Consider the following 24,489-nt stretch of genomic DNA (forward strand, 5'->3'; position numbering starts at 1 on the left):
AAAGGCTAGCGCCTCCGAGGCGTCCCGCCCCGGCCGGCGCGCTCTGACGTCACGTCCGGCGGCGGCGGCGGCGGCGGCGGCGGCAGCGTCTCTGCACGGTCGGCCGGGCACTTACCGCCGGGGCAGTCGGTCAGTGGGGCTGTGCGGGCGACCTGGCTTGGGGCCGGAGGGCTTGGCGTAGGGAGGACTGGCCCGGGTGAGGAGGTCGGGAGGAACGGGGCGAGGGAGGGGGCGCTGTGGGCCGCGGTGGCTGTTGACGGAGTGTGACCGCGGCCGCCTTCCGCCCGGCCGCTCCGGACGTGTGGGCGCGGCGTGGGCTCCGTTCACCTGTCTGCAGCCGCCACCCTCCCCTGCGTCGGGCCCTCTCGCTGTGCCAGGCTGATGAGTTCGCGCTGATCCCCCGCCTCTTTTCTCAAACTTTTGATTTCCTCCCACCAGCACCCTTCCCGACTCTGTCCCCACCTAGTCCGCCTGCGCCTCCGCCACCCACACTCTCTGGGCACCCCCGGTATGGGCTGCTTACTTGGCCCCGGCCCCCAGGGAGGCTTTCAGTCCGTTCCTGTGTCAGCTTGCACTTTCTAACCTTGATCTAAGCCCTGGTTGTAATAAATGTGACTGAATAGAGTCTGCCTCCACTTACCCTCTTCTCAGATCCAGGGGCTTTCTCTTACTACCCCTCGGTTGGACTGGTCATGGGGTCACTGCTGCCTTTCTCCCTTTCAGACGGACCATGGACGGCTCCTTCGTCCAGCACAGTGTAAGGGTTCTGCAGGAGCTCAACAAGCAGCGGGAGCGGGGCCAGTACTGCGACGCCACCCTGGACGTGGGGGGTCTGGTGTTCAAGGCACACTGGAGTGTCCTCGCCTGCTGCAGCCACTTCTTCCAGAGCCTCTATGGGGATGGCTCGGGGGGCAGTGTCGTCCTCCCTGCCGGCTTCGCTGAGATCTTTGGCCTCCTGCTGGACTTTTTCTACACTGGCCACCTCGCCCTCACCTCGGGGAACCGGGATCAGGTGCTCCTGGCAGCCAGGGAGTTGCGGGTGCCAGAGGCTGTAGAGCTGTGCCAGAGCTTCAAGCCCAAAGCCTCAGTGGGACTGGCACCAAGTGGCCACAGCGGGCTGGGGAAACCCGCCCCTCGGGATGTGAACAGCCACCTCAAGGAGCCAGCAAGCTTGGAGGAAGAGGAAGTTTCGAGGACGCTGGGTCAAACCCCCAGGGATCAGGAGCTCAGCGGTAGTCCCAGCCTCCAGAGGTGCCAGCTTGGTCTCCCTGCTCAGAGTGAGAACCCCTCCTTCCTCCGTGGGAAACTCAAGCAGGCTCTGAAGCTTTGTCCCCCTGAGGACAAGGAGCCTGAGGATTGCAGAGTGCCCCCAAGGCCCTTTGAGGCTGAAGGTGTCCAGCTGCAGGGCGGGAGTAACGAGGTACTGTGCCCAGGATGCTGGAGCAGGGGAGGCAGGAGTGGGGAGGAGAGACTGACGCTTTTCCGGGATAATCTGGACCCTAAGGTAGAATCTGTTTTGTGGGTTTAGAACAGATTTCCTCCAAGTGTAGGAAGCCAGCTCCATCCTGCATCCTCAGGCTGACCTTTCTGCGAGTCGTGTTCATGGTTGCCAGCTTCTTGGGGTCGAGTGGGCGGCATCAGGTGTTTCCCAGGGTAGTGAAATCCAGGCAAACTTACCCACAAATAGAGCTCCTGCTCTCCAAACCCGAGATTCAGATGCTGCCTGCCCTGGGACCCTGAAGGGAACAGTCACTGGTGAAGGGACTTGTCTGGGGATGTGCCTGGGTTGGGACTTGGGATGGAACTGGATGGAGCTGGCTGCCCCGTAGATCCGTCCCCAGCACCCCTGCTGATTAATTTGGTGACCTCGCTCCCTCCTGCTGCCTCTTCTGCTCTAGTGGGAAGTGGTGGTTCAAGTTGAGGATGATGGGGATGGCGATTATGTTTCTGAGACTGAGACTGTGCCGACCAGGAGGAAATCAAACATAATCAGAAAGCCCTGTGCTGCCGAGCCGGCCCTGAGTGCAGGTTCCCGGGCAGCCGAGCCTGCTGAGAACAGAAAAGGTACAGCGGTGCCGGTTGAATGCCCCACATGTCATAAAAAGTTCCTCAGCAAATATTATCTAAAAGTTCACAACAGGTAAACGTTCTGTTTTTCTATTTTCTTTTCCCACCTGCTGTTCCCGTGTTGGGGGAGGGGGCCTGCATCCCCACTTCTGGGCCACGTAGGGGCCAGGGGCTCCATCTCAGACCCACAGAGCGCCTGGCATTGGCGTCCTCTGGCCTGCGGGGAGTGAGCACCTGACCTTGGTTGGCTTCCTTCTTCCTCGCCCTCCTGCGAGCGCTCTGCTTGGAGTGGGTCTGTGGACACCTTAGCAACAGGTTCCACGCGCTATGAACGTCGACCTCCAGCTGGCTTTTCCCAAGTGGGTGAGAGAAGCCTGTGGCCCCGGGCTGTGGCTGTTGCCTGACTGTAGGTGTTTCTAAAGCCTGGCAGTGTGGGCTTTGGGCCAAGATGTCGATCTTTAGGGTTGGTGCCACCCACATTTCTGGGGACAGGTTAGCTCTGAGGTGTCAGCAGAGCATTAGAGACCATTCGTCTAAAGCTGCCATGTCCCATAAGGTAATCAGATGCCACGCGAAGCTATTTTAATTTAAAATCAAAGTAATTAAAATTAAGTAAGTTCAGTTCCTCAGTCACACTAGCTGCACTTCAAGGGCTCAGTAGCCACGCGTGGCCCCAGCTGCCAAATGCGACAGGACGGACGTAGAGCATTTCCATCATCCCAGAGCGTCCTCTTGGAAGGCGCTGCTCCAGGGGCCTTGCTCTCTGCGGGGCCTGCAGGGATGGCAACTAGGTGACACGCCTTCTAGTCTTGCCCCTCCTTAGCCCAAGACGTCACCTGGTGCGATTTCTTGCCAAGCCAGGCTGGGCCATAACACGTTTTCTCAGTATGACACTCTCAGAAGCCACTAGCGACCGAATGGAATTGGAACTGGGGCTGAAGCCCATTTGCTGTCCCTGCTCTGGGGGCAGCTGCTGCCAGTGGAGCCTTTGGGGAAGTCACCCTGGGGTGGTCTGTGTCTGCCTGGACGCTCTCCCAGTGTAAGACCTGGGTGCAGGCACCGACCCCATCCTTACCTTGGGCTGCAGGCTGCTAGACCGGCCCTGAGAACTGGGAAGGGGTGATGGCCTCCTGAGGTCTTTGGGATGGGGGACAAGACAGTCAGTATAGCGGCAGAGGATGAGAGGAGTGTGTGGCCTCTGGCAGGTTGTCGGAGCTCTCCCCATGCCACTGCCGGGCTCTGAAGTCAGGGTTCATTTAGCTCACTCAGTGAGCTTTCTGCCTGCTGGCTGGGCGCACCGGATACCTGAGTGAACAGAACAAAGAGGCCTTGTGGAGCTTGCCTTCCAGCAGGGGGATGAGACCCTGAACTACCAGATAAGAGACTTCGCAGTGCAATGAAGGGAAAAGGACAGCAGTGCCAGGGGGCTGGGGAGTTCAGGGTGGGGTCAGGTTGCGATTGTAAAGAAAGGAGATAATCCACAGACTCAAAGGAAGTGAAGAAGTTTGCCTAACGGATGGCTGGGGAGAGCACTCTGGGCCAGAGAGGGGCCAGAGCAGAGGCTCTGGGGTGGGAGGGGGCCAGCAAGGTAAGGGGCAGGCCGGCAGTGCCCTCACAGGCCCCCAGGCCTTTCTCAGGGTGAGATGCCAAACATTAGAGGGTTGTGAGCAAAGAGGCGATGCGATCTGGTTGTACTTGAGGGCCCGTCTGGCTCCTGAAGTGGAAACCTGACGGGAGGTAGGTGTGGAGCATGGGATGGGTAGGAGGCCCAGGCGGCGGCCCAGGGATGGCGTGGCCACACTAGATGGTAGCATGGAGGCCAGGTGAGGTGGTCAGATTCTGGCTGTGGTTTTGAAGGCTGAGCCCATGGAAGTTCCAGGCAGACTGCATGGTTTCTCCAGGGAGTCAGGGCCCAGGGATCATTTCTGTCTTCCGAGAGATGCTGGCTGCTGGGCCTCCCCATCGGCCTGCGGCTCTGGGGCGGCCCCTCCAGTGTGGAGCTGTGCCGTGCCCTCCCTTGCAGAGTCTCTGGGAGGGAGGAGGGTTTCTGGGCTCACCTCTGCAGCTTCACCAGCTGGGTCTGGCCGAGCCTCGTGGAGAGCCTCAGGCGGCGGCCCAAGCCCCGTCTTCCTCTGCCGCGGAGCACAGCACTGTCAGAGGTGCTGGAGGGGGCCTGGGTGAGGGAGGGCGGCAGGTCCGCTCAGCCCCGACACCCCCCGTGGCTTCTCCCAGCAGGAAACACACTGGGGAGAAACCCTTCGAGTGTCCCAAATGCGGGAAGTGTTACTTTCGGAAGGAGAACCTCCTGGAGCACGAAGCCCGGAACTGCATGAACCGCTCGGAACAGGTACTTGGGGGCCGGCCCGGGTCCTGGCGGGCAGGGCACGCTGGCCTCTGTCTCTCTGCCACCCGGGAGGGGCCCCCAGGGGACTGGCCTAGATGGGACTGTAAACTCAAGAGCTGCAGGGTCCTTGGATGTCATCGGGTCCACTTGCTGGCGCAGGTTCGGGGGACAGGTCCCAAGGGCGAGCGGCACGAGCCCAGGAGGGACTTTGTAGGAGGCATTTTGGGTTTGCCTGCCTGGGCCCCTGGGCTTTGGAGAAGGGGTACTTCGGTGGGGGGGTGGCTGCTGAGAAAGGCCACCTGGCCACCTCCCCCCACCCCCCTGGCTGGCCCGTGTGACTCGGTGGCTAAACCCCACCCCCACCTCTTCCTAGAGGCCTGTCGCCTGCAGGCTGCGGCCCCGTCCCGGCCTGGCCCCCAGCCTGGCGTGGTGGGCTTGCAGCGTTCAGCGAGGGTCAGCGTCAGGGCAAGCAGGTTACGTGTTGCCCTCTCCCACCCTAGCGCCCCCCCACCCTCCCCCCGCCCCAGGTAGACTCTTCCCAGAAGCGAGTGGAAGCCCCAGCCGAGGCTGCCGTCAAGGCAGAGGCCCCCGCTGACACTGGCCCCACTTGCCCCTCACACTGCCAGGTCTTCACGTGCTCCGTGTGCCAGGAGACATTCCGCCGGAGGATGGAGTTGCGGGTGCACATGGTGTCCCACACGGGGGAGATGCCCTACAAGGTCAGGCTCGGCCTGTCCCCAGGGCTGGGGGCCGAGGGGCGGCCTCAGGGTCCCTCCCGCCTAGCCCTTTACCCGGGATGGTGTCGGGGGGCTTCCCCCTCGCCAGCCATTGAGGAGCCCTGCCCTCCCTCCCCGTGTCTGGTGCTCCCGTATCTTTGGGCGAGGCTGCTGTTTCTTTCCGCAGAGGGCAGCCTCAGCCTCGGCGTGGGCGTAGCACCAGAGGCCCTCCCCAGTGTGGCCTTCACACCGGGTCGGGGAGCCTCCGCATCTCGGCTGTGCCCTGCCTTTGGGTCCCTGCCCGACAGCCTGGGGGTGGCCAGGGCTCTGTTGGTGCCGCGGCCTCAGGGGGGACCGTGGCCTGTCTTCCAGTGCTCCTCCTGCTCCCAGCAGTTCATGCAGAAGAAGGACCTGCAGAGCCACATGATCAAGCTGCACGGAGCGCCCAAGCCCCACGCGGTGAGTGCCAGGCCGTCCTGAGGGCCCTGAGGACCGGGGCCGGGTGGTCCGATGCCGGGCACCAGCACGGTGAAGGCGGCGTGGCCGCGTCCAGAGTGGCGGGCTGTGCGGGTCCGCCATGAGAGGTCCGGGGGGTTCTGTGGGGCTCCCGGGCGGCCCTCCCTCCTGACTCTCGCCCTGCTCACCCTGTCCCTTAGTGTCCCACCTGCGCCAAGTGCTTCTTGTCCCGGACGGAACTGCAGCTGCACGAGGCCTTCAAGCACCGCGGGGAGAAGCTCTTTGTGTGTGAGGAGTGCGGCCACCGGGCGTCCAGCCGAAATGGCCTGCAGATGCACATCAAGGCCAAGCACAGGTGGCGGTGGCCCGTCTTCCCCCAGGGCCTGGCCCTGCTGCTGCCTCCAGGCCCGCGGGTGGGCTGGGAAGGCAGAGTTTGCTGCCGCTCACCCAGAGTGTCCCCCACTCTGAGTCTGGTGCCTGCAGCCTTTCTGGGTGGGGACGCCTGCCGGGTGAGCAAGCCTGTTGGGCCAGTGAGGCTGGGGGGAGGGGATTTCAGGCAAGACCAGGCTCCCTACCCCCGCCCCGGGCAGCTTCTCAGTTTTCCATGGCTCCCGGGATGGAGCTCGTGCTCCTCTCCCAGCCCTGCCCAAGCCCTTCCTCCAGGCAGCTCGCAGCAGCCCGGGCCGTTCCCAAGGCTCAGGCCAGCTGGCTTCAGCCTTGCCTGTTTCCGTGGCTCGGGCCGGCCGTGTTCCCAGCTGCAGTGGCGCCTAGGGGGCCGCTTCCCTTGGTGACGCCTCTGCCTGTGTCCCCACCTGGACAGGAACGAGAGGCCGTACGTCTGTGAGTTCTGCAGCCACGCCTTCACCCAGAAGGCCAATCTCAACATGCACCTGCGCACGCACACAGGCGAGAAGCCCTTCCAGTGCCACCTCTGCGGCAAGACCTTCCGCACCCAAGGTGAGGCAGGCCGTCCCCTCCCCGTCCTGGGGCTGAGGCCCGGCGGCTGAGCCCTCACCTCGTCCCCGCAGCCAGCCTGGACAAGCACAACCGCACCCACACCGGCGAGAGGCCCTTCAGCTGTGAGTTCTGCGAGCAGCGCTTCACGGAGAAGGGGCCCCTGCTGAGGCACGTGGCCAGCCGCCACCAGGAGGGCCGGCCCCACTTCTGCCAGATCTGCGGGAAGACCTTCAAAGGTGCCTGGGCCTGCCCCGGTGGAGCCCCGGGTGGGGGAGAGAGGGCCCGAGGGGCTGTCACAGGCTCCTCCTCGGCGGAGGCTCCCCAGGGCCCCGGGCAGTAGTGACCTCAGGGTGGTGCTGGAGAGCCTGGCAGGGCCCAGAACGGCCGCAGGCTGTGTCTCCTCTCTGGGCTGGAGCCCTGCTCCCGCCCCGACGCTGGGCCCTTCCCTCCCGCAGCCGTGGAGCAGCTGCGCGTGCACGTGAGGAGGCACAAGGGGGTCAGGAAGTTCGAGTGCACGGAATGCGGCTACAAGTTCACCCGGCAGGTAGGCCTGGGGCCGGCCTCCTCCTGCCCCCTGCCCCCCCGGCCCCTGAGCCCCTCCCCCAGACGCCTCTGCGCCCAGCCTGAGCCCCCCCTCCCCGCTAGGCCCACCTGCGGAGGCACATGGAGATCCACGACCGGGTGGAGAACTACAACCCACGGCAGCGCAAGCTCCGGAACCTGGTCATTGAGGACGAGAAGATGGTGGTGGTGGCACTCCAGCCGCCCACCGAGCTGGAGGTGGGCTCGGCTGAGGTCATCGTGGAGTCGCTGGCCCAGGGCGGCCTGGCCTCCCAGCTCCCTGGCCAGAGACTGTGTGCGGAGGAGAGCTTCTCGGGCCCGGGCGTCATGGAGCCCTCGCTCATCATCACGGCCGCCACCCCCGAGGACTGTGACACGTAGTCCTTCCCCCCTCGCCAACACCCCGCGGCCCCCAGCCCACTTGGCCCCATCCCCCAATAAACCAGATGGCTTTGGACTCAATTGTTCTGGCCCATCCAGCGGCCTGGTCCCCGGGAAGCTGGGCTCCAGGGAGGTGCTGCTTTCCCACCGTGTCCTCTAGAAGAAACGGTGTCCTGCCTGATCCTCCGTGCACCCCCGAGCTTGGCCAGCAGCTTCCCCACATTGTCGGGAGACCCCAGCCAAGTGAAACTCGGGCAGGTAGCTTTGGGGGACAAGCCTCTGGCCCAGGGCGCTCTCATCTTTCTCCATCTGGGTTTTAGAACCGGGACCAGTGGCCAGGGCCCTGATGATGGTGGCTGGCCCAAGACGGGGGCCCCGTTACTCTGCAGCCAAGTCGACCTGGGAGCCTGAGGACAGTCAGGCTTGTGGCTAAGCGTGCTCTGGACCCTGGCTGGCGGCATGACCACTGACAGGACCTTTCCCTGGGGGAGAAGCTTGGTTTGCTTGTCCAGGAGGCTGGCTTGGCACACAGGCAGGGCCAGGCCTAGAACGGCAGGAGGCCCTGGTGGTACCCAGGTTCTGCAGCCTTGGGAAGAAGAGTGTGTGGGCTCTGGAGGCCAACTGCCTGCATCCAGATTCCTTCCCAGCTGTTTTTTAGAGCTGTGACCTGGGGCAAGTGACTAAATGCTTCACTTCCTTACTTTTTAATGGAATTAGTAACAGCGCTCGGCTTCATAGATGAGGAGTAAATGAGAAAGCCTGCTGTTCCAGTCCCCTGCCGGGTAACAGACGACCCCAGAATTGCCCTCAGGGCCGGGGGGCAGATCTGCTCTCAAGATGGCTCACTTGTGTGCCTGGCAAGTTGGCACTGGCCGTGGGCCAGGGTGCCTCCCCATGGGCTGCCTGGGCTCCCTCACAGCATGGTGGCTGGGTGCTGGGAGGAACGTCACAGCAGGCCAAAGCTGCAAGGCCTTTCTGTGACCTGGCCCTGGAGGTCAACAGTGCCACCCCTGCCGCGTTGTATTGGTGCAGGCAGTCACCGAAACGTCATTCCTTAGGTTCAAGGGGAGGAGTGTCAAAGAATCTGCACACGTTTACAGCCGCCCCCCCCAGACAGTAAGTGCTTCTGCTCAGTGCTTGGCACGGCGTGAGCGCAGAATCGGGGGTAGTGACGGTCGTGACCACAAGAGCTCGCGGCAGCCATCACTTACTGCCTCATCACTGGAGGATTCCCGAGGCACCGGCCCCACGCTATGCTGAGTACCTCCCAGGGTTTGAGGAGGAAAACTCCACTTTAGACCCAGAACCCCTCCAACCATCTTTCCTTTTACTCCTTGCCTACTAGGGAGCTCAGACGTAAAGACAGTTAAGTATTCTAGTGTGGAAACTGCCAGCCAGGTCATGAGCCACCTCAGATCTGGCAAGGCGACCGAAGTAAGCCATGGCCTCCCGATGCCCCCTTCCTGGCCCAGCACTGGCCGCTTCCTCGGGTTCCGCGGGCTTGCAGATGTGAGGAATGTTCTGCGCTCCACGGCCTCTTCCGGGAGGGACGCTGCTCTATTTGAAGGGTTCAGCCCCTCCCGCCAGGTCAAGAGACAGGGATCTCATCACCTTTTAGCACCACACCTTCAGGAGGAGGGGGGAGCAAGGTATCGGGCACAGTGCCCAGGGGTGGAGTCAGGAGGTCGAAGCAGCTTTTGGGCAGGTGAGCCATGGCCTCAGCCACCCACATTTCTCCCACTTCTGGGGCTTGGCCTCCTCTTTCCACTACCTCATGCCTTGTAATGATTGAGACAAGAAAGGGCTTCAAAGGGTCTGCCCCCAAAACCATTAGCACGAGCCCTGGACGCTCCAAACTCTGCCCCTTTCCCTGCTAGCACAGGGGCGGCCCCGTTAGTTACGGAACATTAAGTATGCTCCTCAGTACGACTTTGCTCCCCTTGCCCCACACGCTTGGCCTCAGCCCAAAGGTTCCAAGACCCGGCAGCAGCAGGATAGAGGCAATGACACCAAATATATAGGAAATATTTTTATTTCAAAAAGTTAGTGTACTAAAGGCATCCTAAAACCTTAAACAGGATCCTGGACATGTAAGCCTACCGAACGGACAAATAAATACACAAATCTGCCCCACGCTCTGGGGCTGGCACTGGATGTCGGACGCTGGAGGGAGACTGTCCTAGTCCAGAAGAGTCTCTGAGATCATATAAATATAGAATACTTCATAGCAGTAGGTCAGCATTAAATACAAGTCACTGAACTTTCATAACTTGTCTCATAGGCTGAAAAAGTTGTGTACATCTGACGTGTAGAGACAGTCCCTCCCCGGCTGGCCCAGCCCATCAGTGCACAGACCTGTGTGAGTGATGGGAACCCGTGCCTACAAGGAGCGGGCAGGGCAGGGAGGAGACGTTTCTCAAGGGTCATCCCCAATCCCGGACCCCCACTAGGAGCCTGCTGTTGCCCAGGCTGCTGCGTCCCCTTCCCATCTTTGGTCTTTTAAACCAAAGACAGGGTCTGGGGGGTGGGGACCTGGGTAGTTCTAGAGTGAACATCACTGGCCCCCCGCCCCCCCAAACCATCATCTGAGCAGCCGCCAGAGAGTGGGGTGGTCGGTCACACAGTGAAGTACCAAAAATGCAGGAAAGACCAGACAAAGGCCCAGGCCCAGGCACCGGCCCTCAGTGCTGACCAGAACTGCCGCGGCAGGTGACAAAGGCTGGTTTATATGAGAACAACGTGAGTGTCTGCAGCCCCCCGGTCCCAGCAAAGGCCTGCCCCCCACTGCCTGCCCTGCCTTCTGGGGCTGCCAGGGCCCTTTCCAGAGCCAGCCCCAGGAAAGGCACCAGGAGGGAGTCTCTCCCGTGAGATCGAGCTCCCCCGACCCCTGCCCATGGCCTGCCACAGAAGTTATCACCACATCTCTCTGCGTGGCATGTCACACCCACTGGGCAGGGCACAGTCTGGCACCGAGCTTGGTGACTGGCATATAATTGGGGCTCCATCAGTCCCGTGCAGCCCTGCCTTGTTGTCCCCCTGCCACAGACAGGAGACAAGCCATCACGCCTGGGCAGCATCTGCCTGCAGGGAACCCGAGTCGGCCACCCCATGGAGCCCGACGCCTCTGCGTGGGCTCAGCTCGCCAGGCAGGCTCCTGGGCTAGAAAAAAGGTCTCAGTTACACCTGGGAAGTGAAGTGAGGGCTGTGGGGAGGGAGCAACTAGGGCTGCGACCACCCTGGGGGGAGGGGCAGGCGAGCCCCAACTCACCAAGGGAGGACACTCAGACGGGGGGCGTGGGGTGATGTGGGGGAGGGTCCCCAAGGGAGCAGAGGGCCGAGCATCCACCCTGGCCAGGCCTGAGGCAGGAAGTGCCAACCCCGCATCCCCTGCCTTCCCACTGTGCCTGCCACACGGGGGGCTCGGAGTGGCCAGCTGAGCCACAGCGCAAGGCGAATGGAAGGGCTGGCTGTGAGCTGTGGCCGCTCCAGCAGGGGTTCCAGAACAAGACGGCTGACCTGACAGCGGTGGCCCCCCACCAGGGCTCCTCGAGGGACGCAGGAGGGAAGGCAGGGTCCCGCCCGACAGCCCCAAAGCTTCTGGCCAACAAAAGGGTTTTAAGTGCCACTTGTGAAGCGATGGTGAGAAAACTTTTTTTTCTTGGTAAGAACACACTGATGAACATTTACCTAACAAGGAAAACGTAACCGCCCTCCCCTCTGGAAGGGAAGGAGGACAAATTCAAGCAAAGGCTACTTTGGAAACCGTTGAGGACAAGACCACCAATCCACCGTTCACACTCCTCAGAGAAAACCAAGGACGTGACACCAGCTACGGGGGTTCCCAGGAGCTCCTCCTGCCACCCTCCTGGAGAAGGCTGGGCTTCTGAGGAGCTTAAGGCATCCTCCCACCCTGCAGAAAGCTTTGGCAATGGGACGGGGAGAGGTTAAAAATCAAACAAACCGGACCCTGTTTCTAGCTGCCTACCCCCCTTCTAAGGAAGGGCCAACTGTGTTTGAAACCCTGTGGCCACCTGCTGGGGCTGCCCCGCCCCTGGCTTCCTTGAGAAGCAACGGGAGCCTCCGCTCACAGGCCGCAAGGGCAAGGGCGCCTGCAGCTGTCCGCCTGGCTGCGCTTCAGCGACGAAGTCCCAGGGCCTCCCAGCGAGGAGCTATGACCTTGCACTTTCGTCCTCTGCCAAACTGGCCTGGGACGAAGGGCCCGGAGGCCCCCAAGCCAGGTGGGGCTACACCGACTGGTGGGTGTGTGGACAGGGACCTCCAGCACCTACGTTGGCCCAGGTCCACTGGAGACAGAAAACACTCAGCAGGTCCCTCTGGGCCCCCTTCAGGGCCACTCGCCAGTCCATTCCCACTGCCCTGTGACCCCAGGTCCGAGCTCACCTCCAGGAGGCCCACCCACGAGGGGTGTTTTGGTGCGAGACCCCAGCAGGGGCGAGGAGCTGGGCAGGCAGACCCCCTGCATCTGGGGAGCTGGCTCGCCGGGTGTCCAGCACTGGCCATGGAGGGTGGGACCCCACTGCAGCCATCGTCTGCCTGATTCTCGATGCTCCGGGACAGCAGGGCCTGCAGGGAGGCCACTCTCACACTCTCCCGGAAGGACCCCCGCCCCTCCACTCATACCCAGAAGTGGCCCTCCTCTCCCAAGGGGGGAGCAAGTCGGCACAGGTGGTGGCTGCAGGAGGGGCACGTGTCTTCATTGGTGAGGGGGGCCTGCAGCGGCGGTGACTTGCTGGAACCAGAGACGTGGTGGCGGAGGCAGCTCTTCCTGGACCAAGGGAGCGGCATTCACAACCGGCCTTGGCCCCGGCAGCTGTGACTCAGGCTCTAAACGCACGCAAACTCTCCAGCTGTCAGATCCTGAGGCTCGCTCGCTCGGCAGCCCCTGAGCCCACGCTCCAGCCAACCTGTCCCCGTGCACGAAGGATGGGGGTGCTACCCCCTGAGGTGCTGGGCTACCTGCACCAAGGCCCTCCCCGGGCCGGGCCGGGGCTAGTGCAGCTCGGCGGGGTCCTGCGGCGGCCGGGGCCGGCCCACACCCATGTCACTGCTGCCACTGTCCAGCTCAAAGCCACGCCCCCCCAAGGGCGTCTGGGGCATGAACTGGCGGAAGATGCTGACGCTGCCGTGCCAGAAGGTGGGCTCTGGGAGCCGTCCCACCACGCTCCACGCCCGGGTCTCTGGGTCGTAGGCCTCCACCACGTCGGAGAGTTCAAAGGTATTGTCGTAGCCCCCCGAGACGTAGAGCTTCCCTCCAAGGACGGCCAGGCTGCCCCCTACATGCACCTGTGGGCCAAGGGGGGCGGTGAGTGGAGGCTGGCAGCCAGGGCAGGGGAGAGCCCCAGAGCCCCCCTCCATGGGGAAGGTGCCTGGGGCCCTTGGGAGGGGCAGCCTTGGCACTTCCTACACCCCAGCTGGGACACAGGGGCTCCATGCCCGGGGGTCACATGCCACAGCGGGTCCCTACGGTGGTCAAGGGGCCACTCTCCCCGTGAGCAGCATCAGCCCTGCAAAGCAGGCGTGACTGTTCTCCCCATCTCCACCCCCCCGCAATTATTTATTTATTTTTGGCTGCGTTGGGTCTTTGTTGCTGCACACGGGCTTTCCCTAGTTGTGGCGAGTGGGGGCTACTCTTCGTCGCGGTGCGCGGGCTTCTCATTGCGGTGGCTTCTCTCGTTGTGGAGCACGGGTTCTAGACGTGCGGGCTTCAGTAGTTGTGGCACGCGGGCTCAGTAGTTGTGGCTCGTGGGCTCTAGAACGCAGGCTCAGTAGTTGTGGCGCATGGGCTTAGTTGCTCCACGGCATGTGGGATCTTCCCGGACCAGGGATCGAACCCGTTTCCCCTGCCAGTGCAGGTGGATTCTTAACCACTGCGCCACCAGCGAAGCCCTGTTCTCCCCATCTTACAGATGGGAAAACTGAGCCTCACATAGCCGACAGCAGCAAAGCTGGGACTTGATCCAAAGTACGGGCCCTGAACCACGAGGCTGGACTATCCCATCTTTCCCAAGATTGCTATAATGGGTACATGTAGCTCATTATGGGGAAAACCAAAGTTATACTTCCTAACTGTAAAGATGTTATTTATTAAAAAAAAAATTTTTTTTTTTGGCTGTGCTGCGTGGTTTGTGGGATCTTAGTCCTCTGACTAGGAATTGAACCTGGGCCCTCGGCAGTGAAAGTGAGGAGTCCTAACCACTGGACCGCCAGGGAATTCCCCTAAAGATGTTAAATAAGCTGTAGAGGTATCAGGAGAGCAGGTTTGGAATTTTTTTTTTTTTTTGGCCACGCTGCACAGCTTGCTTGCAGGATCTTAGTTCCCCGACCAGGGATCAAACCCGTGCCCCCTGCGGTGGACGTGCTAACCACTGGACCACCAGCGAACTCCCAGGTTTGGAAATTTTCAGGAAGACAGAAAATAAAAGATATAGGCGGGTGCAGATGTGTATCTGGGACTAAGGAGATTGCTCGTGTAGCCAAAAGCCACCCAGCCTTCCTGGCTCTATCACATTGTCAAACTCAGCACCCTCTTCTCAATAAGCCAAGAGAGGTGAGACCCCATTAGGCAGCAAAAGTGTGGGTACACAGCAGGTGCTCAATAAGTGTACTCCCAAGGTCAATCCCCAAAGACCTCCTTGTCTGACCTCACCCCTCTGTTGCCCCCTTGTTCACTCTTCTCCAGCCACACCAGGCTGAGGGCTTGTTCCATGAACACACCAGGCATGCCCTGCCCTAGGGCCTTTGCACTTGCTGTCCCTCTGTGGAACACTTCCCCAGCGTGCTCTCTGGCTCATGGCAGGTACTCAACGAACACTGGTCCGAATGGATGAACTCACTAAGCTGTGTGACCCTAGCATCTTATTTAAGGTCTCTGTTTCAGTGACCCTCGAGTACAAGTTGAGGACAACGCCAGCCCTCTGTTCAGGGAGGTAACACCGGGAAAGGGCCCAACACAGGGCCCTGCCCACCAGGACTGCATCCCAAACTTACGCTGACACTTTGGCTTTGGTTGGAAACCAGGACCAGCTTGTGCTCCCAATGCTGGCGTGTCTGCAAACTTACCTGATTCATTGATGGGATCTTATCCCATTCGTTCTTGGTGGGGTTATATACGTCCACCTCGGCAGAGTCGTCCCTGGGGAGTGGAGGGGGGAAGGAGGAGGAAGAATGGGTCAGAGTGACTAGGCAGCACCTGAGTGTGAAGGGCTGGAGAGAAGGCTCCTCCGGGCCCATCTCCTTTGGGGACCTCTGTGATGCTATTTGGCAGCCCACAGGCCAGTGGGACCCTATCCCTGGTTCGCAGGGGCTGATTTCAGGCCCCCACACCTATCTGGCCTGGGCTCTGAGGCCAGAACCCAGCCATGCTCCACAAACCCAAAGATCATGCTCTCGGGTGCTACAACGCTTCCCCACAGCCCAGCTGCACCTCCCCTTCGCTGTGGTCACCCAGCCTGGCCTCAGATCTTGAACTGATAGTGGCCCTTCCCACCAGTCTCAACTCACCCTTCCTCAGCTCACTTGTGCCACCTCTCAGGACAGCCTTCCATGGCTGACCAGTCTAGGCCAGGCCTCCCGGCCCACTGCACAGCCCCCATGCCCTGGACCACTGCTCGGCCACTGCCCTCCCACCGCCGTCAGTCCCTCGATCCCACCCCATTCATTGCTGCATCCTAAGTGCCCGGCAGGGTGACCAGAGTCCCAGGAATAAGGACACCAGCACTGCCCTCCCCTGTGGGCTCAGGCTCCTTCAATCCTGTTTGACAGGCTCCTGATCCCTGCAATACAAGGCTCAAAGGCACAGCCTTGAAACACAAAGACACTACCCCCCAAATAGGAGTACTGACGGTAACGATGGTCACAGGTCAGGGATCAGCAGAAAGGCCAGAGAGTAAATATTTCAGGGCTTGCCAAGCAGACAGTCTCTGTAGCAGGTCCCCAGCGCTGCAGCTGAGAACAAATGCAGCCACAGTCGTATAAACAAAGGGGCTGGCTACATTCCCATAAAACCTTATTTATGGACGCAAATTTGAATTTCACATAACTTTTCACACGTCACGAAGTATCACTCTCACTTCGATTTTTTCCTCCACCCACTTCAGAATGTAAAAACCATCCTTAGTCTGTGGCGCGTAAGATGATGATAATTAATGTGGGAACCCGCTGGGCTGCCCCCCGACCCCTGCAGAGACACAGGAGCTGCAGCCAGAAGGTGCCAGGCCGGACAAGGCTCTCGGCTTCTGCCTCTGCGGGCGCTGGGACAGCCCAGCCCCGGAGCCACGTTAAGTGGGGACTGAGGCAGAGCACTGCTGGGGGCGGGGGTGGGCGCGGGCGCCGCCGGTCACTGCTCACAGCCCAGGGCAGCAGCAGCCCACAGGCTGAGGCCTCCACACAGCGTGGACCCTTCCTGTGGACCGGAGCTACCCCGACAGGTGGCATTCTGGGCAGTGTGACGCGGCTGAGGCACCGAAGTGCGTGGACAGGGCGCAGGAACGCTCAAGCGCCCGAGACCCCGGCCCCTGGCCTCGCCCACACTCTCAGGTGAGGCCAGGCCCCCACTACTCAACAGGCTGCCCTCCTAGACCGCTCACCCTTTCGGCCGGATTGGTGGTGGCAGTGAGCAGTGAGCAGAGTTGAGCCCACCTCCCGGGGCCCCCATGGCTCAGGCGACCCTGTACAAAGGCTAACAGGGGCCCTGGGGGGCATCCTAATGCTCACACGTGGGGCAGTTTAGCAGCTGACCAGTGACTCTGACCAGGAGCAGGAAGGCACAGGGCGTTCCCTCCAAAGACCGGTCCTTGGGCACCTCTTGTTCTAGGACCACGGCGGAGGGGGTGGGGGAGGAGGGGAGGGCGTTCTCTAAGTCGCGCCGCCTGGAACGGCCACGAGGGGCTGAGGCCAAGGTTCTGGCACCCTCATGAGTTGTATTTATAGCCATCTCCACCCCCCTCTTTGAAGACATGACTTGGGGGAGGGAGAGCTGGGCGAAGCATCAGATGACGTTTTATAACAGCACCGGGAGCTTGCTGGGATTCTGGGGCTTTCTCAGAGCAGATCTTCACTTCCTAGGATACGGGGAGGCTTGGCCCCTTGGCCACCTGCGTGACAAGCAACACCACCTCAGCTCCAAATGTGTTCTCCCCGAAAGCCTGGGAAGGCGCCTCGAGTCTGGGGGAGGGGCAGCTCAGACAGTGAGAGGGGCGTGGGCTGAGAAGCACAGTGTCCCCGTCCTCAGAGGCTCCCAATTCAAAGTCGCAGGTGGAAAGGGGACAGAGGGGATGGCCGTTCACACCTTACCCTTCCCTCCTGGTCCCGTAGCTTCAGGCCGGCTCTAGGCCAGGGAGGGGAGCGGCAGGTACACACACCTACAAGCAGGTATGTACGTGCACATGTACGCAGAAGCTGTGAGCAGTGGCTGGGAGCTCCTAGTTCCTTGGATGCCTACTGGCCCATCAGGAGAGGGCATTTCGCTGTGACAAGTCATCAAGACTCACAGATGCATGGTGACCCATCGGCTGCCCAGCTCCGCCGCATGCTGCCGAGGCCATAGCCTGGCCCAGGGAGGCTGTGATGTGGTGACAGCACACGGGACCTGGGCTGGACGTCCTTGGTTCTAACACCCTGTGCCACCACTTAAAGCCTGTGGTTGTGAGCAAGTCCCTTACCCCTCTAAGTCTCTGGTTTGCCACCTGTGAAATGGGGATGACAGTGGTGCCCATCTCAGCAGACAGTCATGGGGATCAGCTGTGAAAATGCCCATGAAACAGGCAACCAGAGCTCGGTCCATTGGGGACCCCAACAGGCTAACTACTGTCATCGTTCCCACAGGCAGCTCTGGGCCTGCTCAGTACCAGGCTCCTCCCTGGTCCTGGGTGGCTGCGGGATCTTTGGAGAACAGCATTCTTTCAGCAAGACTCACCAGCCCTCCCTGTGCCAGGCCAGGCAGGAAGGGATAGACAGAACCTGCGGAAACGCACTGAACACACAAGTGCTGCTTTCTGCAGAGGGGGCAGGGCTGATCCCTCCACCTGGCACCAGCCCGCTGGTGAGCAAAGGGTCCCTCTGTCAAGGCCACCCCACCCCAAAGACTCAAGTGTCCAGAAAGCTCTTCTCTAGTCTTTTTAAGATTCAAAGTCCCTCTCAGGTAGGACAGGTGGTTCCTTTTAGTAAAAACCATGTGAGACCAACAAGGGCTTTTAGTGGGACCCACCAGGCGAAGTCCAGCTAAAGAGACACACTTGATTTAGCTTCTATGAATCTCAAAAAGTTCTCTGCGAGGACCTAGCTCCATCCCACTTGGGATCCTCAGAGGCCACAGAAACCATTCTAAAGAATGGGAGCAGCACAAAGGCTCCAGGTCAGAAAGGCCCAGCCCCAGAGCCCAGTGTGGCCTCAGTTTCCTCATCTGTGAAATGGGGAGAACAGTGAAGATGAGCTTAGCACAGGACCTGGTAAAAAAGATCACGCAGTGGTCTTGGCCCCTGGGGACTCACCTGATGAAGTACATGAGTCCATTCAGAGTCACTGTCTTGGGGGCAAAGGACCAGGGCGGGAGCTGGCCACAGTCCACCAGCGACCATAGGTCCATGTCTGGGTTGTAGCACTGCATCACCATGGTCTCCTTGCCGGCCAGGGAGCCGATGGCGTAGAGCCGGCCTCGGCAGGCCGTGGTGGAACAATTGTCCATGGGGTAGGTCATGGGCTGCAGGGCCTCCCAGGAGTCGGTGGTGTGGTCGTAGCGCTCCGTGCTGTCTGCGGCCACCACGTACAGCAGCCCGTCCAGCACGGAGGAGCTGTGGTACTCCCGGGCCTTCAGCATGGGCGCCACCTCCGTCCACTCGTTCACGCTTGAGTTGTACCTCCACACGCAGTCGTAGAGCCGGGAGCCATCGGATCCGCCTGCCGGGGCGGACAACGTGCAGATGGTCAGCCCACACCGACTCAGGGTGATTCACCCACCCGTGACTCCCTGAATTTCTGAGAGGGGGAAAGATAACCCTCACCTGGCTCCATGTAAACACACATCCTCTCTCACCAAGGCCGGACCAGGGGCTCCGGCAATGCATAGGCTGACCGCTGCCCAGGAGGATGGCCATAAAAACGCCACCAAATCTCTGCGGGCCAAGCTAAGGCCCAGGGGCCGCAATTCTAAGTAAACAGCAATCTCAGTCTGGACCCCCCGCACAAGCGGTCAAATACCTCAGCTGGACTGGGGCATCAGGTCTTAGAGTCCATGCTCCTGGGGAGCCACAAAGCATGTGGGTGGGGTGCCCAGGGACTTGTTCACCAAATTCTAGGCTTCCTGGGCAGCCCCTAACCAAGGCTGTGCCAGGATGAGTTGAGAGGAAATCTACAGCACCCTGCAAGCAAGAAACCTAACACAGAAAGTGATGCTACGGGGACTTCCCTGGCGGTCCTGTGGTTAAGACTCTGCACTTCCACTGCAGGGGGCGCAGGTTCAATCCCTGGTTGGGAACTAAGATCCTGCATGGTGAGGCCAAGAAAAAAAAGAAAGTGATGCTATGAGTGGACTTCTGGGGTTGTATTTCTTGATTTATATGCAAGTTACTGACATGTTTTGTTTGGAAAAACTCATCCAGCGGTACAAATATGATGTATACTTTTCCATCTATATTTCAAAAAAAAGGCTTAAAACCAACCAACCAAACAAAGCCCAGTGGTACTGGCTATAGCCACAAATTAAACCAGGTTCACCTAAGACATTAGAATTCCCACAGTATGAAGGGACCCCAAGAAGCCTGGGGGTTGCGTTCCTCTATTGCCCCAAGGCTGGGGCCACAGGGCAGACCAGAACGGGCCTGACATTCTCTCCGGCTCACAGCCCTGAGCTTTCAGAGGGAGAAGGCAGTGTCCTTGTAAAGTCCTCTCTGCCTGCCTTCTTCCTTCCAAAGGAGAACCGTGTCAAAGGCAGCTGAAGTCGCTTTCTCATCCCCCCAACCCCGTGAAATTCCCTAGAGGCAGCTGTAGGGACCGACTCAGCCACCTGTCTAAACCCAAAGGATTAGCTGCTCAGCTGAGACATTTATGGAAGGGTGTGCAAAGTTGGGGCGAGTCTGACCAGTTCTGGGAGTTCACTGGCCAGACTTCTGTGGTGGGAGGGTGGGGATGGTGGTCCCCAAACAACACAGGGCCAACCTCAGGTTGGAAAGGGACTGATTCTGGCAGATTCCTGCAGAGGCTGGACCTGGAACTGCAGGCCAAGGAAGCTGTGGCCACAGAGCCGAGCCTGTCCTTCGGCCGGGATGCATCCCACTTGTCAGCTCAGAGCCGGCTTTCTCCGGACCGTGCCAGGCTGGACACAGCGCTGTGATGGCACAGCTGGGGCCTCCCTGCCTGATCCAGCCCTCTGCAGGCCCCAAGTGCAGGCCTGGTCGGTTCTTTCCTTATATAGCCGTCACACAGACCGCCCCTCCTCACCCCACTCAAGGAGGTAGACTCATGTTTGAACTGGGATTTATCTTTAACGAAAAATGTGGGAGATGCCCAGGACTAGGGCGGGCTGGGACACGCCCAGCATGACTCGGCAGTGTTTTGGGGTTTGGGCCAAGTAACTGGAAGAAAACCTCTTAGCATGTGACTCTGTTTACAGTCGCCGGGCAGGGAGCAGCCTAAACACCATGTGACCCACAGCGCAGGGCCTAGGTGCAAGCCCTGTCACTGGTGACCAAGTGTGCTGCTCAGCCATGAGGGAGAAATCCCCCGGGGGGGCGGGGAATGGATGTATCACAGGGCGTCAGTCCCTGGCCCGTCCCCAGATTCCTTAGGGAGAAAAAGAAAGCACTCATTGTGCAGGGTGACTGCCCCAGTATCTTGCAACGAAATGGGGGCACCACCCGGGCAAGGAGGAGGCTGCCCAGGCAGGCCCTGCGTGCTGGGAAGAGACCCACAAACTGCTACTTGTGACACTCACACAAGGGGTTCTTCTTCTAGATCTTAAGTATCAACCGTAGAAACGTACGTGCGTGCCAGCCTGGGGGAGGAGGAGGGGGAAGGGAAGTGGCCACTTGCACCCAGGTGCGGGCCCGGGATTCCAGGTATTGTGGGTTCTCCTGCAGGTGGATGTATTCCCCCAGGGGGGCGGGGGTCCAGGCGGCCCAGGGTCCTCCTGACCAGCCCCCAGCCCACTCACCCGTCACGTAGATGTCGTTGCCCAGCGCCACGATGCTGTAGCCCCCGCCCAGGTGGTCGGGGAACTCGGCCAAGTAGCGCCACTGGCCCGTATGCGGATTGTAGCAGTCGACGGTGACCAGCTCGTCGCAGTCCTGGTCGCAGCCGCCCACCAGCACGAGGATCTCCGCGAGGCCGGTGGAGGGGCGCGGGCGCATCCGGGGGCAGGGCCCGCGGTCGTGGCGGTCGTAGCGCGCCGCCTGGAAGTCGCGTGCCTCGCGCAGCAGCCGCAGGCAGGGCGGGCAGCGGGCCACCAGCGGCTCGGCCTCGACGTGCGCCAGCAGGTAGAAGCGGCGCACGAAAGGCAGGCGCACGGCCTCGAGCAGCTGCGGCCAGTGCGCGGCGCGCCGCGGCGGGTCGGCGCGCACCCAGCGCAGCGCCAGCTGGTAGGCGGCCTCCTCCTTGGGCACGCACAGCCCGTCGTCGCGCAGGTAGCGCAGCAGCCGCGTCAGGGGCAGCCGCTCCAGCTGCTCGGCGCCCAGCTCGCCCACGTGGCGCAGGATGAAGCGCTGCGCCGCGCTCGCCAGCCCCACGCAGCTGAAGGCCTCGGCGAAGTCCTGCATGTCCAGGCAGTTGGTCAGGTCGAGCTGCTGCTGCAGGAAGGCGCCGCACGCCTCCTTTACTGCCGGGAACTGCAGCAGGTCGGCGGCGCGCAGCAGCGGCTCGGCGTTGTCGCCGCTCACCGCCACGCGGCCCGTGTAGCTGAAGTCGAGCAGCAGCTGCAGCATGTCGGGCGGCACGCCGTGCAGGCGCACCCGCTCGGCGCGGCTCTCGCGCAGCTGCCCGGCGAACATGGCGCGGAAGTAGGGGCTGGCGGCCGCCAGCACGGCGCGGTGCGCCGGGAAGTCGCGCCCTCCCGCTGCCTCCAGGGTCACGTCCAGGAACTTGCGCTCGGCGCGGAGCTGGCTCAGGCCGCGCAGCAGGCTCAGCGCGTGCGCAGGGTCCGAGAAAGGCAGCACGGCTAGGGGCGCCGGCCGCTCCATGGCGCCTTGGCTGGGGGCGCGGGGCCGCTGCGCGTACGCTGCTGAGAAAACCCGCCGCCAGTGCCAGCGGGAAAGACACGACGAGCTGGTCGCCGCGGCTATAAATAGGGCCGGGCGCCTCGGCCTCCGGGGTGGCGGGGGCCGGTAGGGGGTGGGGCATCACCGGCACCGCCCACTTAACCCCTCCGGGCCCGGCGCCGCCGCCCTCCCTGCCGCCCGGCTGAGCGCGCTGACTCGCGTCCCCTCGCGTGCTCTCGCCCCCGCGCTCCAGGCTGAGTCACCGCCGCCCGCGCCTGTTCCCTCTCTCCGCCCTTCCGGGGCTTCCTGCGGCCTCCCGCCGACGCCCGAGCCGGGGACACCGGGTGACAAGGGTCCTCTCCGAGGGGCGGCCCTGCCGTGCGCTGGGATCGGGGGCCTCCAGGGCCTGCTCACCACCCACTCGGGCCCGGCTGCTGAACAAAACCCGGTGGTGGCGGAGGAAGCCACCCTTTTCGCGCCAGACTTCCCAACTGCTCCCGGGCGACTCGGTACAATGGCTTTTTTTTTTTTTTTTTTTTTCTGAATTCCACTAGTTCCAAGGGTTGCTAGTTAACCCTATCTCCGGACAGGTTTCAAACGACAGAATTTCTTTCTTTTTTTTTTTTTTTTTTTTTTTACAATTCAGGAACAGAGCGGGAACAAGTATGTAAGTTTTTTAGGTGACGTTTTTTTCTTGGCGCATCCGTAAGGGACACGGGGCCAGATGCCAGGAATCTGCTCCACTGTGTTTCTGCAGGAGTTTCAAACTTGACTAACGCCGTCGTTAACTTTCGTCAGCACAGAAGGCGCAGTTTTAGTTTCCGAGTCATAGAGACTCTTTCAGGCTCCTGAGCTACCCTCTGAAGGGGTCATCCTGGCCTCCTCGCCCTTCCTCTCCTGGAAATGGAAGTGGGAAAGGCAGAAATCAGGGTTGGAAAAATCCATGAGAATTTGTAAGAATGTACTATTAAGCTGAACAAAAAGCTGAAGCACCAGAAAATAATTCCAGGGAAAAAACAGTTTTTCCTATTCCATGAGAGGGGCACTAGGTACCTGGGGGTCAGGGCCCTCAGCTCAAGGTCAGACAGGAGATTGCTTTAAAAACCAGGGGATGTGGCTCTTCAGAGATGTCACAGTCACGTGTGGGGTGACCGTGAAGAAAGAAATCTTCCTTACTTTGGTTCCAATAGATACAATGCCAGGACTGTGTTTTCACTGAAACCATATGAAAAAGTTCCCTCACTTGGAAGCCATTTTTTTCTTTAGTTTAATGTATGCTTTGCTCAGTTTTAGAAAAGACCCTTAAATGTATTGTTTGTAATGATAAAAATAAAGTTATATCTAACTCTCTAAAAAAAAAAAAAGAAAAGGAAAGACCTTTATTCCACTTCTTGTGTTGCAGATGAAACCTGAGTTTCTGTTATTGGATAGCACCCCCCATGCCCCGTGGGCTTGGCAAAGACATTCCAGACAGCAGCCTCATTCCGCCCGCCCACGTGTGTCCCAGGGCAGGCCAGGCACACCAGGAGTTGCTGTCATTTCTTGGTTCCAGCTCAGTCGGCACAGCCTTTGGAGAAGACATCTTGGTTTTCTTCCATCTCTGAGATGCAAACTGTAGGCTTTCTCTTCTACTTGTGAATCTCTCATCATCTTGCCGTGAGAAGGTATCTAGTCTAAATGTCAGCATGGGAAGCACAGGCCTAAGTCAGAAAACATTCAGGTACCCAGGCGGGCTGCCTGTTGCCCATAGATGGACTGTTCACACAGCTATTAACGGCAGCAGCAGCATTCCTGGGCCCAGGAGCCCGGCCAATAAGCTTACTTGCTCAGGCTTTGTGACAAGAAAGTCTAAGTAGCCAGGAAGTGGGATGTTTGTAGGGAAAAGTACTACAGTCCCTCTGGGTCAGAACTCATCCACCTGGTATAAATCAAGTCTTTTAAATCAATAATGTTTCTGTAGTTAAGAACCGAGTCCAGTTTTATGTATTCCTAACAACAGGGGGTTATTTAACTCATGTTTCAGCCTTACTCTGAAGAATAGTGATGCAATATTCATTGAAATGGAAAGATGTTCATGTTATAATGTCCAGCAAACAATCTGATTACCCATAGTATGACCCCATTTGTTAATTAATTTATTTATTTTTATTTTGGCCACGCGGTGCACGCAGGATCTTAGCACGCGGGATCTTAGTTTCCTGACCAGGGATCGAACCCGTGCCCCATTTGTTGTATGTGTTCGTATGCCTACCAAAAAACTGTGAAGGTAACATTTTCTCTAGGTGGCTAGGTTTGTTTTGCTGTTTTTGCGTGCCTGCATTTTCTGTCTTTCTGTACTAAACATATATAACCTGTCTATTAAAGAAATATTAAAAGTTCAAAATAAAATTAAAAGTTCAGTTCTTGAGGAAAAAAAGTATATTATTAATAGCCCAGACCTAACAGGAGATTATTTGAAGCCATGTGTATATATCTAAGTCAATAAAGGAATGTGGTTAGAAAAGAAAGGAACAGATTTAGACTTATCAGCTGTGTTTGGAATTTTGAATAACCTGCTAACCCAAGCATGCTATTAAGTTCCCTTTTTTTTTTCTTGCTCATTAATCTCATGCATTCAAAATGGGAATGTGAGAAATTCATTCACTGCAGTATGACAATGTGATGGATACAGTCAGCAAACTGTATTAACTAAGGGGATTTAAACTTCTCAAATATCATCCAACACCCTGGCATGGTGGAAACACCATTGTTTGGTGAGGAAGGTGTTAACTCTAGCCAAAAAGCAATAGTTTGTGAGAAAATG

At 59.5% G+C, this 24,489-nt stretch overlaps 2 protein-coding genes across 5 annotated transcripts; one reads left to right on the forward strand and one right to left on the reverse strand.

Annotated features, from left to right (window-relative positions):
• Positions 1-54: 54 nt before the first annotated feature.
• On the forward strand, positions 55-7,563 carry ZBTB48 (zinc finger and BTB domain containing 48). 4 transcript variants are annotated; one of them, XM_068538784.1, is made up of 11 exons: positions 55-129; positions 724-1,420; positions 1,899-2,140; positions 4,300-4,414; positions 5,038-5,130; positions 5,500-5,586; positions 5,784-5,938; positions 6,404-6,540; positions 6,612-6,776; positions 6,996-7,084; positions 7,186-7,563. In XM_068538784.1, exons 2-11 carry the CDS (start codon positions 731-733, stop codon positions 7,480-7,482), a joined length of 2,070 nt encoding a protein of 689 aa, XP_068394885.1. In that variant the 5' UTR covers positions 55-129; positions 724-730; the 3' UTR covers positions 7,483-7,563. The 4 variants fall into 4 exon arrangements, with proteins under 4 accessions (XP_068394885.1, XP_068394887.1, XP_068394888.1 ...); XM_068538786.1 differs by having other exon boundaries at positions 4,303-4,414; XM_068538785.1 differs by lacking the exon at positions 55-129 and adding an exon at positions 138-196.
• A 1,935-nt stretch (positions 7,564-9,498) lies between these two features.
• Positions 9,499-21,758, reverse strand: KLHL21 (kelch like family member 21). The gene is made up of 4 exons (XM_068538788.1): positions 20,648-21,758; positions 17,991-18,396; positions 14,563-14,635; positions 9,499-12,786 (listed from the first exon to the last, which is right to left on the reverse strand). Exons 1-4 carry the CDS (start codon positions 21,666-21,668, stop codon positions 12,493-12,495), a joined length of 1,794 nt encoding a protein of 597 aa, XP_068394889.1. The 5' UTR covers positions 21,669-21,758; the 3' UTR covers positions 9,499-12,492.
• Between the last annotated feature and the right edge of the window lie 2,731 nt (positions 21,759-24,489).

This window comes from Eschrichtius robustus, chromosome 3, assembly GCF_028021215.1.
Source record: "Eschrichtius robustus isolate mEscRob2 chromosome 3, mEscRob2.pri, whole genome shotgun sequence".
Classification (NCBI taxonomy): domain Eukaryota; kingdom Metazoa; phylum Chordata; class Mammalia; order Artiodactyla; family Eschrichtiidae; genus Eschrichtius; species Eschrichtius robustus.